Source organism: Eptatretus burgeri, chromosome 1, assembly GCF_056783735.1.
Source record: "Eptatretus burgeri isolate ZD-2024b chromosome 1, Ebu_testis_v1, whole genome shotgun sequence".
In the NCBI taxonomy this organism is placed as follows: domain Eukaryota; kingdom Metazoa; phylum Chordata; class Myxini; order Myxiniformes; family Myxinidae; genus Eptatretus; species Eptatretus burgeri.
In genome coordinates, this window is record NC_140961.1 from 126,539,368 (window position 1) to 126,553,348 (window position 13,981).

The window sequence follows — 13,981 nt, forward strand, 5'->3', positions numbered from 1 at the left end:
ATATATTTGGTATTCCAAACAGTGAAGCTTTCATAAAAGTGCTGCTTTTTGTTAAGACAGAATGCAAGCATCAGGCACAATGGCTGTTTTAAATAAATAGTCTGATGCACGTGCAAAAGCCATACCATTGTTCTCATAGGAAGGGGACAGACAAGGTTTTGTATCCCATTCCATTTCAGTTTGCATCTTTTAAAAGGAAGGACCAACGTATTTAATGCACTTTCACTGAGTGAACAAAACACCAGTCTTAACTTGTCTATAATTCAACCTGTGGCAAACAAATGCACATTGTTAGTCAGGGGGTGGCACCATTATTAATGGCAAACAAATACTATGCATGGTAAATCACAAATGGGCTATTGTGTCCTGTATACCCTGGTGTTAAAATTTCACTAGACAAAGCACAAGCTAATCTTTGCCCATTGTCAATGTCACAAGATGTAAAAATTCAATGAGCCTTCACTGGTTAAAAAAAAAAACCCAAAAAAAAAAACGGCAGCCAAGAGGTAATCAATGTCACAGCAGTTTGCTTTGTCAAAATATGACAACTGCCCAAACACCAGAACAATAGGTGGCCTGTCATTCAATCCAAGAAGATGAAGAAGAAGAAAAAGAAAGCCTTTCCTTGACTTTTGGAATGTCTAACCCAAATACATCAAAAGGCAGACTCTAATAATGTGCCTTTGTTGGGCCAAATATTCAGAATATTTTTCCTGCTCCATTAATTTTACGTCGGCATAACAAAAAGGCAGAAAACTTAATGCCACAAAACGAGTCACATCAGCATATGTAAATGTTACGGCAACAAAAATGGGATTAAATCCGGTTTTTGCACTGAAAATAATCTTCACAATAATGTAACAGTGGCATTTCTACACAAATACTACATACAAAACTTCTTTTCTTTTTAAATCAAGCTCGCTACATGTAAAAAGCTAAGACACATGGCCAAATACAAATATATTTATATATTTATATATATAAAACACTGCATTCGTGTATAAAGTTTGGGCACGAAACATGTTTAATGCACTCGGCATTGTGATGAAGACATTTCAAAGAAATGTTTGTTTTGAAAACGTTTAGCCTCCGAAGAAGCGTTTAAGATATCCATATGCTACACGTATATAGTGAAGCATTGCTTTTGTAGTGGTGTTGTGATCATTTCAAATAAGTCTCCACATGACCGTGGAATTTCAGGACCTGAACTTGGTTGAAAGCAGAGTGCAAGATGTAGATGTCGGAGGCCGAGCAGCAAAAGGATGTGCAAGAGAAATGTGACATGCGGTGGAAGGTCAAACAGTTCCATGAGTCTTGTGCCACTGCTGCTCACAAAAGCAATCCCATTACAGTGGTAACTTCTACGGTTTGGTCCACAAGCATCAAGTGTTCCATTTGTTTGTGTATGAAAGTTAAAATGAGTCCAACAATCAGCATGAATAGAAACCTTTTTTTTTCTGCGAGAAGACAGGTACATGCAGATTCTGAAATAAAACAGCAAATCTGCAACCCCCAAGTGTTACATATGATAGAGCATGGACAAAGATGAAGTACATCATCTAAAAAGGATGTGGAAGAGCCAGGATTCTTGAACACGAGAGCATGTTCAATGGCTGTGGAGACTTGTAAGATGTCCATTCGGCTGCTAATTTTCGTACGCCTGGCAAAATCCAACTGAGATAAATCTTCCAAAGCATATTACAAGCTTAGTTGCAAATTGCCAAGTATATTGACAGTTCAAAGTCAGAGGAACCCAGACTACCTCTGTGCAATCTGTCCCAAGTTACGAGCATGTGAAAGCAGACGTGCCATAGCTGCGGCTGCTTCCTCAGAGCTTGCGCTCCCTGGAGCAACTTGCAGTGCTCGAACTGCAGTTTCAAGTCGTTCCAGTGCCTCGCGGAATTCAAATTTGTTCCGAGTTTGCCGGATGGCATTGACGTAACGGCGGCTTGCCTCGAGCAACCTCTGTCCAGCTTCCAACACAGCTGCGTGATTCACTGCTGTGGTGCCATTACTAGCCATGCATCCTGTACCAATTTTGTTTCCTGCTAAAATAGCGATCCTACCCACAGGCCTCACTCCTATATTTCCGCTCGCTGTTGGTTTGCTTCCGACAGCAGCCTCCAGTTCTGCAGAACATTGTAGCACGGTTTCACGTGTGACAACCTCCTTTTGAGGTATGCGACGACCGAGTCCAGGATCCCTCTGAGTTTTCCGCAGTGTGCCTCTCGCAGAACCCAATGCAGGGTCATGCACATTCGTTGATAATGGGGTCAAGGTAGAAGGAACTGTGGAGATTGTCAAAGCTGGAAGTAAGGTGGAGGATGTTACAGATGAAGTTATTATATTTGAAGCAGGGCTGGAGGTTGTGCAGTTTTTTCTGGAAAGTGTGACTGGGCTTGATGTTGAGGATTTGTTGGAAAATGTTGGGGTGGAGATGGAAGATTTATTGGGTAGTGAAGAGAATGCCGATGTGGAGGCTTTGGTGCAAGCAGAAGTGGCTAAATTTGACGTTGAAGACTTGGATGCCGTTAACAAAGATATTATAGGTGTCAAGACCATACTCGCAGTTGAGGAAGCAGTCAGTAATGTCTTGCCAGTACTGCAAGGAGCTGAAGCAAGTGTTGAGCATTTCAAACTGGAAGGATAATCAGGCATCCACCCTTTGCTCGAGGTAGATATGGAAGGAGATGATGTCGATGACTTTGTGGAGGACAAAATGGATGAGAGAGTTTTTACAGTGTTGGATGAAAATGAAACCGAGGCGGATTTAGTCATTGTAGATGACGATGTGGCGGAAGTTGAATTCTTGATGGTCACTGAGGGGGATTGGGATGATGGAGAAACCTTGGAAGATAATGAAGAAGTCAACATTAAGGCCTTTGTGATGGAAGAAACTGCTAAAGCTTTGGAGGTACTAGAAGACACCATTCCATTGGAAGATATATTAGAGGTTGAAGGTGTAGCAGAGGTTGTTGTCAAAAAATTGCTGGTGACTGCACTGTTAGCTGTTACAAGCACAAGACTTTTCATCAAACCCATCTTCTGTGCCACATCTTCATTCAACTGTCCAGACTCTTGATCACTGCCTCGGCAATAAGAAGCTTTTCCTGGTCGCAAAGGGTTTACAAAGACTGGTGATGGCACGACACCGGCACATGCTGCAGAAGTAACAGAATTGTTGGAGGAAGATATTGAGGGCTGTGGAAGTGTGATGGTGTTGGTAGATGCAAGTGACGTGGTGTGGTTTATACTCTGGGCAAGTAGCTGTGCAAGCCTTGGCTTCACAGAAATTGAGTCACCAGCACGTGACCCTTGAATAGAGCTCCCACTTCCTGTGGAAATTTTGGAATCTACAGGAGAGCCACGAGATGGCACTATACAAGCTCTTTCCCTGCTGCCCTCAATAACGAGTGTGGCAGCTCGACACTGGGGATTTGGAACATCAGATTCATCTTGACCATTCGTCTCGGGAACATGTCCCGACATTACAAGAGTTGGAGAGTCATTTACCCCGTCTGCAGTACAACTTGTTGCTCCAGCGGAAGCATGTCCTACACGTGCAACACGTGTTATACGGCTTCCATCTTCACCTCTCAAGCGCCCCAACAGCGTCCCTCCCGCTCCTCGGTCTGACTTCCGTCCAACTTCCTTTGGAAGGGTGCCAGTGCGTGGCAATGCTTCACAGCCAACACTTTGCTTCCCTGATCGACTTTGTGCTTTGGCTGTACCACCTTCCTCATCTTGTGTTTTTTCAGACCTTCGGGTGGTGCCGTGCGAGAACAATCCAGCAAAGACACCAAGCCCTCCATTGCTTTGAGTTGGAGTCCCAACTACGGACGATGCCAAAGAAACCAGAGGACTAGGTCGAGCCCGGGAAGTTTGTCCATCCCCACTTGTACTCGCCTTGACCTTCGCACAACCTTCCACCGAATCTCCCGTGTCTCCTCGGCGTTGTCCATCTGCCTCCCGAAATGAGCTGCTGCGTTTTGGAGGTGTCGGTGCACCCTTGCGCTTACGCCACTTTAGAGAACTGAAGAGAGAACCAGGTTTTCGCTCACGGAAAAGACCAGACACTTGTCGATCCTCATCTGTGACAGCAGTGCTTGACAACCGTCCTTCCACATTTTCTGTGATGAAGGCATAAAATAGGATGAAAATTAATGTTTAAATAATAAAAAGAACAATTATATTTTTAACAGAGAGAGCATATTGAAGACAAATTTGAGTTAAAGTTGCATGTATGATGGATTATTGAATGAAAAATTATTCGAAATAATAATATACTGTCGATTTCTCTGCTGCAATGAGATTTACCGGTATCAATAGTGCGAGAACTGCTGGCATCGCAGAGATCAGGTCCCTCTTTAGCCTTTGGTGTTTTGGGTGGTAGTTCTGGTGCACGACCCACAAATGCAGCCTTCGTCTCCAACTCTTTCTCCACCTCTGCAGAAATTTTATGGTGTTAGGGAAAAGCAAGGAATATTGGAGGGAAGGGTAAGATGGTATGGTGGATGGGTAGCAACTCAGAAACACAATCGATACATTTAATGAGTTAAATCGATAAATGAAGTTGGTGTGAAAAATGAAATATTTTTCGGCCATCAAAATTGATTCGCATTGTGTCTCAAATTGCATTGAACATTATAGAATGGACCTTGTTGAATGAGGCCTTTGTCATGTATTGGACCAAATTGGTTGGTCAATTCAGGTCATAAGCATTTAATGTGCCACGAGTCAAACTAAACGATGAATTGTAAACATTACCATGACATTTTCTACCTCAACCTATGCTCTAACCTACACGGGGCAATGCTTCGGCGGCAGCCACACCCCCAGCAAATGATGCAAGCAGTAACCATGTGCTTTTTTAAAAATGGAAATCACCCCAAACAAGGCATAAAGTCACTCGAGGTAAGGGGTTAAATATGAAAGGAAATTATTTCCTTAGTGAGAGCTAGGCCACCCTTAATTACAATATTGAGCACAAAAGCTTCAGTGATATTAGAGGAATCGACTCTCAGCCGTTAAGCATAATCCAATTCTTTAAGTTTTTCAAGATCAGCCTAAGACCCTCGGCGCACATTTGAAATGGCACCACAAATCACTTTTGTTTTGACAAATGTATTTTTTGGTATATGGCATCCTCTTGTGAACCTTTCAGAATATCAAACTTTAGATTGCAATGAGGTCTGCTAAATGAGCAATGAGGTGTCAAGAATGCCTCTATAATTGGTGTTAATTATGATTTTAATTTGACTTTCAAGCACAAAATTGAAACATATCGCAAATAGAAGGCATACAAGTCATCCTAAGTGGATTAATCCATTCCAGAGATTAGTAGGATGCCGATCGACATTTAATGAGGCCATGGTGCATTTTACGTGAAGCTTTCATCACCTTCAATTGATTAAGACACTTAAGCTGACCTGTTTGCGCTCTTCAGTGAAATGTTCTATATTGTTATTCACTCGCCTTCTATTGTACACCGCTCCTTCCAAATTCCATATCTGAGCGATGTATGACGTCATCGTGGGCGACGAAGGAAGGTGGTACTCAGTTCTTACTCTATTTTGTTTTTTTGTTTGTCTGGGCAATATCTCAGCCATCCTTTGATCGAGGAAGCTGAAATTTGGGGACAAAAGTGAAGATGTGCTTTGGCAAAAACGTTATTTTTTAATTAATTGATTAATTACTTCATTATTTTATTTCTCAAGCACCTTTTGAGTGAGAGCTGATATTTGGACATTACAGTGATGAAGTGATTTGGCTATTAAGAGTATTTTTGATTTTTTGATTAATCGATTAATTACTTTCTTTCTTGCATGTCCGGGCGATAACTCAGCCATCTTTTGAGCTAGGAAGTTGAAATTTGGGGACAAAAGTGAAGATGTGTTTTGGCAAAAAAGGTGATTTTCAAATTTTTGATTTGGCATGGGAGCGGTGTACTTTGAATGTACCACTACTTGTTTGTGATATGTTTAGTTCTTGTGCTTGAAAATCTAATTAATATTATAATTAACACTAATTAGAGGTGTTCTTAGGCTCATTAGGCTGACCATCACATTCTGAAGTTTGATATTCTGAAAGAGGCTCATAAGAGGTTGCCACATACCAAAAATTACATTTGTGCACAAATGTTGAAGCAAAAGTGACTTATGGCTCCATTTCAAATGGGCGCCATGGGTCTAAGGCTGAACTTGAAACACTTAAGAACTGGGTTTTCTGTATAAGGGCTGACAGTCGATTTCGCCAATATCACTGAAGCTTTTGTGCTCAATATTCTAATCAAGTGTGGCCTGGCTCTCACACTAAATGGTTTATATGGATTCTCGTTCTGACCATATTATAGAAAACACAGCCTAAACCTCTCTTGTTCCTCTTTCTCCAGCAGCTTGTGCCTTTACTCACACATGAGACAAGGATATTAATCCATTGTCAAATCACCCACTTTATTGGACATCAACCAACTATTCCAGTGTTGAGCGATATGCTTACAGGTAAAGGTAGGACCGAGATAAATGTTGTAGTGCATAAAGACAGTCATTCAAATGAGGCTAACCATCAGAGATGCTCGAGTCGTGGAACATGGTGTCAAAATCCTGGTGTATCTCTTCAAAGGATAGGCGATCATTGGCACTCCATGACCAGCCTTGCAGGGCAGAGGTGAAAGTAGGGTAGAGCATCGAGTGAGACTTGAGTGCAGAAAGAAAAGTTATATTCCTATGTGTAAAAAAAGTGAAGGCCAGCTAAAATTAAAAGGAGAGAAATAAAACAAATTGACTCGGTGGCATAATGGTTAAAGCGTCCATTTGAAGTCTAGGAGATCGGCGATTCAATTTCCACCCTAGCATAGTCATACCAAGGACTATAAATGGTATGTGCTGCTTCCTCACTTGACGCTCAGCATTTAGAGGATAGAGCACGGTTAAACCCAAAGAGTTGGCATCCCATGGCGAGGGTTTGGGAAGGTTCTCTTTAAATGCTTTGCTGACTGCAAAGACAAAAGAATGTCAAAAGATCGCTGGTTTTCAGAGTGCACCGTGACGTCACTTCCCCCAAGGTCACTGGCTGTTTTTGTCTGAATTAAAGTCCCGTGTTGTCTTAACGTCTTCATTTCTGTGCAAGAATCGTGCAACATCTCCTCCATAAGCCTGAGACCACGTTCAGAAAGAAACGGCAAAGATCAGCTAATTTCGTTGACCGACTCGTGCAAAAATCAAATACCGATTGACAAAATAATTCCTACTCGCATAAAGTCATGTTTATTTGGATAAGTCTGTTGTAGCACGTTTTTGTATTCATCCAGAAACATCTGTTGCATATAAAATATGTTAGGTTATTTAAGAGACCTCAGATGAGACATTGCAAAACAAGACTGTGGATTTGACTCCAAGCATTGCAACATTTAGAAAACATTTTGTCCATGTTATGCAACAACAAGAAGAAAAAGAGCAATCGGAGATTGCAGACCGTTGCCAGAACTTCTTTTGAGTGGTGTATTTTTTTAAGGTTTTAGGGTAAATCCAATATGGCTGCCAAATCATGTGACCTATGTCATACATGTGACCCTTTTGTTCCTCATGGATAAGCGGTCATAAGTGTAAAGTTTCGCCTCGATCTGTTCAGCCATTTGTGAAGATTTTTGAAGGTTTAATAATAAAAAAACATGGCTGCCGAATCACCTGACCGATGACGTCATCAAATTTTTTTTGTCGACCATTTTTATCCTTCGATGACCCTCAAAAATTTTCATTCTGATTGGATGTGGCGTTCTACATATTCAATTATGATGTCATAAGAAAAAAAAATCACATATTCCCATGAGGAGTACTTGCTCTGTGTCAAGTTTCAATTTTTTCCTTGGTGCAGTTTCAGAGATAGAGGTGCAAAGTTTTTTCCATTTTTCCAACATGGCTGCCACACCACGTGACCTATGAGGTCATAATTATCATTAAAACATTCTACATGATTAGTCGCAACAATGGTGAAAATAACGTCTCAATCTGACAAGTGGTTGCGGAGAAAACCACTAAAGTTCTGGGCGGACAAACAAACAAATGAAAAATCGTGCTTAGCATGACACTTGGCGAATTAGTTGACCTTTCCGTGTGGTGGTCCAAGCTGTAATGTCATGGAATGTGTGGTGTTTATTTTTTCGTACATTAATAAAATGACGCGACGTCACAAATAACAATTATCAGGCGTGTGTTGTCATGGTAACGGCAGAAGATTGAAAATTTTCACAACTCATTTAAAGCCACCATGTGACATTCAACAACTTAATCATCGGTGCTTGTTGCCTTCATTCTGATCATAGAAAATATTTGAAAATACCTAGGAACATTGCTTTTCAACCAGCTTTACGATCCCATTATCAGGTTTGAAATATGTTGTAAAACAAAAATACGTATTTTATGTGTTTTTCATGTTTTGGGTGACCCTGACCTTGACCTTGGGTCAATTTCGATCAAACTTTGTACACATGTTAATATTACATGCATAAATAGACAGTATAAGTTTCAATATAATAAGTGCAAAACTGTTTGAGAAATAGCCATGTGTAATTCACAACATTCCCCATTGATTTATAATGGGCGATAATATAAAGTGATGCAGAATCCAGATCCTGATCTTAAACATCACCAAAAGTCACATATCTTTTTTTGCACTGTGGATTTCAATCAGCTGTTAAAATTTCATCCAAATCGGTAAAGAATTGTGACCTGTAGAATGAATAGAATTTTTTTTTAAATCACGCCAATAGCTAAAAACTTTGACGTCATACGCTTGCGAAAACTGTGCATAATTTGTACTAACATGCATTTTAAAACATTTAGATATTCCATTGAAGTTTGTTTTGGTCTCAACAGGAAGTCGCTACGACTTCCGGTTACTGAGTTATGTTCAAAAGCTTGTTTTCACCTTTTTTTGACGTAACGTCGTGACGTTAAGTGTGATTATGACGTGATTTGATCCCAGACTATTTCAGAAACATTGGCTATCACGTGTTAAAATTTGAGAACGATTGCTTCAGTAGTTTCGGCTGCACACGAGCGTAAATATTTTTTTTTAAAATGACATCAATTGGAAAAACTTTGACGTCATACGCTTGCGAAAACTATGCGTAATTTGTAATAAGATGCATTTAGTAATCATTTAGATATTTGAATGAAGTTTAATTTGGCGTCAACCGGAAGTCGCTACGACTTCCGGTCACTGAGTTATGTCCAAAAATGTGTTTTCACGTTGTGTGACGTCACGTCCTGACGTTTAGTCCGATTAAGACAGGGTTTGGACGCGGACCGTCTCAGGTGGATTGCCTATCAGGTGTAAAAATTTAAGAACGACTGGTCCAGCCGTTTGGGCTGTAGACGACCGGACAAACAAACAAACCAACAAACGGAACAGACCAACATACTTGACAAAATCGAAGATTTCGCCAAGTAACAAACAGACCCAAATGCAAATACCCTCTTCTTCCGCGATGGTAATAAAGTTATCGGTGATAAACCAGATCCCTTTTTTTTGAAACAAACAAAAAAATGCTTCCATAACATTGTGAATGCAGGAAATGAATGGATGATGCAATATTCAGCCAAGAATGAGAGTTAAACAGCAAATGAGAGCCACCGTATTTTTCTTAAAAAAAAATATTACAAAGCAAATTATTGGGAACCGAGGAAGATTTCAGGATGACATGCACTTTTATTTCTCCCATTAATAATAAGTTCCCCGGAACTACATTCCAGGTGAGATAAAAACAAAGGCACAGATGATGCAATGTCTTCTCAAAAGCAGCATAAACCCTCTGATTGCGTCAACTAAACAATGTAAGGTAGATACTGCTACTCATTATAGTCCCCAAAAGGCAACATCGTGGGCATGAGAATGTAAACTCATATTCTGGAGTGAATATTTTCACACCAGCGTAGTGATGTGTACTTTTTCTATCCTGTACCATTTCACAAACTCCTTCCATTCTCACCTTGCACTCCTACTTCTCATGCTCCACAATATTGTGTTGTCCCATGCAAATAATTTTTCACAACAAAACAAAGGACTTAAACCTAAGTGTTCATGAGAAAGTCGAAAATTGTTTTTAACATCCTTCCATCTCATAAACATCCCAATCATTCTTACAGGATCTCATTAGCTGGTAGACACGAGGCGGACATCCCTTGGGCCGGTCCATGCGATAACCCTTCTCAAGACGCTCGTAGACTTGGCTCAGATCAATGCCAGGATATGGGGACAGTCCATAGGTTGCTATCTCCCAAAGTAACACCCCAAATGCTGTATAGTTGGAAAAGGACACAGGAAATGAAGATCGAAATAATGAAAAAAGGCAAAAAAAATTTCAAGGAAACAATTTTTTAATTATAATTATTCAACACAGAAATAGTATTGTAAGCAAAATTTTTGCAAAAGCATGTGTTTAATAAAAGAAACAACAATCTATAACAAAGGAATAAAAAACATGAGTTATTGCTCTATTCATTCATAATACTGTGTACAAAACCTACAAAAAGCAATATGGATTTCATGTTTCATTTATTAATTTCTGCTTTCCATTTTCATGTCAGCCATTTGTTATGTCAAGGAGGTTGTGATGCCTTTGCTTTGTGACTAATTTGTGAAAGGTGAATAAAGACAGCCTTACTCAGTTAGTCACAAAACAGGAAGGATCAATTGTGAGTGCAAGGTGACTTCCTTATAAGCAAAACGCCACATGTAACAGATGGAAGTACATCACACAACCATCTCACAACTTGCTTTTAGGCCCTCACCCCAGACATCTGACTTGATAGAGAATTTGTTGTACGCCAAGCTTTCTGGGGCTGTCCATTTAATGGGGAACTTGGCTCCAGCCCGTGCCGTGTATGTGTCTCCAGTCATGAGGCGGCTTAGGCCAAAGTCTGCCACTTTCACCAAGTGGTTTTCACCCACCAGGCAATTCCTTGCTGCCAGGTCCCTGAGCATATTTATTGAAAGAAAAAAAAATGTCATGCATGTTTTCAAAACTTTTATGTAAACTTATTTTCAATTTAAATTAACTTTCTTCCAAAAATAAATCATTACGATAAAAAATTAATATTATAAAAATCCGTTTTTATTAAAGATAAATAATCGTATCCAACCTCAATTTGGAAAAACAAGGGGAAATTATGAGAGGAGGAAACGAAAAATAAATTCAATGAAGGAAACAAAGAAAACAAAAAACATAAAGGCAAAATAAATATTCAATAAAATCAGTCTTTTTGTATCGGTATTATAACGACATCAGGGGGTATAGTGTCTAATTTGCCAATTACTGGTTGCAAATCAGTTTGGAGAAACAGTACACAGCATCAATTATATTTACAACAAGAATGGCACTTAATCGAGCACATACCTCCACCGGGCTAACCAGTTTATGTTTTGTATCCCAGTGATAATCTGGTAGGCCTCCAGACCTTAATAAAAATCTAATCGGTTTGTTCTTGTTACGTACCAAACTCATCCATCCAGTTTTGTTATAACTCGCAACTATTTGAGATGTTGCGCTGTATATGTTTTTGGCCGTATCTTTATATGGTGAAGAATCACTTTCCAGTCTCGTATCCAGATCCAGATTTTCACGAAAATCCAATCAATTCTTCCTTGTCACACACCCAACCTGTCCACCAAGTTTCGTCCGAATCCGTCTTACTTTTTGAGATATTCTGCTCACAGATAAACAGACAAACAGGGGTGAAAACATAACCTCCGTCCTACCTTCATTGGCAGAGGTAATGAGATAACAAATGCAAGAATAACCTGATGTTCCATAAAATGGTTGATAAAAATGGCATGAATCCCTGTGCAGACACCAGTCATAGTGGGTGTTCGAAAAATCAGGGCACAGTCTCCAAAAGCACATTTCAATGACATATTCATCTCAATTCAAGAGGTTTTTCAGAATGACTACATTTTGGCGCTTTAACTATCAATAATGGAGGCGTATTGCCCAAACAAGAGACATGATAGGAGAGCCAAAGACAAGTACTTGATATTTTTGGAAAAATAAAATACCTGTGTATAAAATTCTTTCGCTCAAGATACTCCATAGCAGAGGAGATTTGTGTAGCCATATAGAGCAGCACGACTGCTGTGACTTCAACCCGGTCACACTCCCGAAGGTAATCCAGTAGGTTTCCCCGAGGCATGAACTCCGTTACAATGTAAAACGGAGGTTCCCTTGTGCAAACACCTGCATAGTGCACCATTTTCTTTTTATAAACGCCAAGCCCCACTCAATCCACTTGGAAGCAATATGGCAAAAGCATTGTATAGCCAATCATAATGTACAATATATATATATATATATATATATATATATATATATATATATATATATATATATATATATCACACAATATAGCCAAATCAATCTACACTGATGATACTCACCAAGGAGCTGCACTAGGTTTGGGTGCTTTATTTCCTTCATTACAGCAGCTTCCTTAAGAAATTCTTCCACTGCCATAGTATCTTCCTGCCAGGTTTAAAGGCAATAAAAAGCAAGGAAACCATGAGAAGCAAATTGGAAAAATGTAAGTTTTGTTTAGATGGCAAAAGAAATAGGATATATTTCCATGAAATCAGTGTAAATTGCACAGAGATTTTCTGGCAATCAAAAAGCAAAATAACTACTTACTACTGGAACTAGAGGGTTTATAGAACACCTCACACCACACGGTCTTCAGAAAAAAGTACATGCGAAGGGTCTTTTGAAATCTTGCTTTGCGTTTCTGAGCACAATCTACATTAGCTTTTTTTTTTTCTTAATACAAAGTCCAGGCTAGGGGAAGAGCGACAATACGGAATGGATCAGGATGAAACAAAACAAAAGGAACAGGAGAGAGAGACAGAGACAGAGACAGAGACAGAGACAGAGACAGAGACAGAGACAGAGACAGAGACAGAGACAGAGACAGAGACAGAGACAGAGACAGAGACAGAGACAGATGGAGGGAGGAGGGGAGGGGAACGCCAACAGCAGGGCCAAGGAACAAAATAGATGGAAACGGACAAACGAGGGATGCGGGTAAAAAGGTGTAGGGGAAGATGCATGGGGTGGGTGGATGGACAATGCGGGCAAATTCTCAAGAAGGAAAAAAAAATGGGGGAAAAAATTGGGGAGGGGTGCTTTGACGGTGGCAGAAAAGATCAGAGTTTTTGATTAGGGATGATCTGAGATGATGATGATGAACAGCTATCTTGAAGACCTGGAAGGAAGAAGCAGATTTTATGTATACATAGTTGAGGCGAGTGTATGACTGACGAGAATATGGAAGTTAGATCCGCAGGAGGGAAAGAGGAGGAACAAACGAGTGGAGGTGAGCAGTGATTATGGATTTTTGGAGTTTCACCAGAAGGGGCTTCATGGTTGACCGTGTGCACCCTGCAGAAACCTGGGGGTACAATGCACGGAAAGAGCAGAGGGGACAAGATCAGAAAGGAGGCGTTAGAAAATAAAGACCACCGACCTGTCTGCAATGGCAAATCGATACACCCACAGACTCGGCTTCATCATCAGAGATGCCAATGATCTTGAAGGCCTTGGTTTCCATAGAGTAAAGCTGAGCAAGGTACGGGGAAGGAGTGCCAGCCAAGTGGGGAGAGAAGTAGTCCATCAAGCTGTGGATGAAGGCCTTGTAGGGGAATAAGAGTTCATGTGTGCGAAGGAAGAACTTCATACAATGGTGGATGCCCAGTCGGGGGCTGGCTTTGGAGGTCATCTTTTTAACGTGGTTTGCCAAAGAAAGTTCATGGCTGATAGTGAGGCCAAAGAGTTTGAGTGACTGAACTTCTTAAAGAGGATTGAGAAGAAAGTAGATGGGATGATTGGTATCCTTGGAATCATGGCTTGCTCTCTCGTTTGGTCCAGTGGCGATGGTGATATTTAGGTAGAAATCTCCTGACAACACCAGCAAAATTCCACCGATGAGGTCGCTTG

The 13,981-nt window shown here is 40.4% G+C and overlaps 1 protein-coding gene across 2 annotated transcripts in view; it reads right to left on the minus strand.

Annotated features, from left to right (window-relative positions):
- Nucleotides 1-156: 156 nt before the first annotated feature.
- The window catches only part of LOC147035371 (uncharacterized), a 73,097-nt gene continuing 59,272 nt past the window's right edge, over nt 157-13,981 (minus strand). For both annotated transcript variants that reach the window (XM_085897145.1, XM_085897153.1), the window contains exons 5-11: nt 12,433-12,517; nt 12,055-12,232; nt 10,791-10,975; nt 10,144-10,296; nt 6,563-6,652; nt 4,318-4,446; nt 157-4,130 (exon numbers count right to left, since the gene is read on the minus strand). In XM_085897145.1, coding sequence (XP_085753271.1) covers nt 1,759-4,130; nt 4,318-4,446; nt 6,563-6,652; nt 10,144-10,296; nt 10,791-10,975; nt 12,055-12,232; nt 12,433-12,517 — 3,192 coding nt within the window. In that variant the 3' untranslated portion in view covers nt 157-1,758. The remainder of the gene's footprint in view (nt 4,131-4,317; nt 4,447-6,562; nt 6,653-10,143; nt 10,297-10,790; nt 10,976-12,054; nt 12,233-12,432; nt 12,518-13,981) is intronic.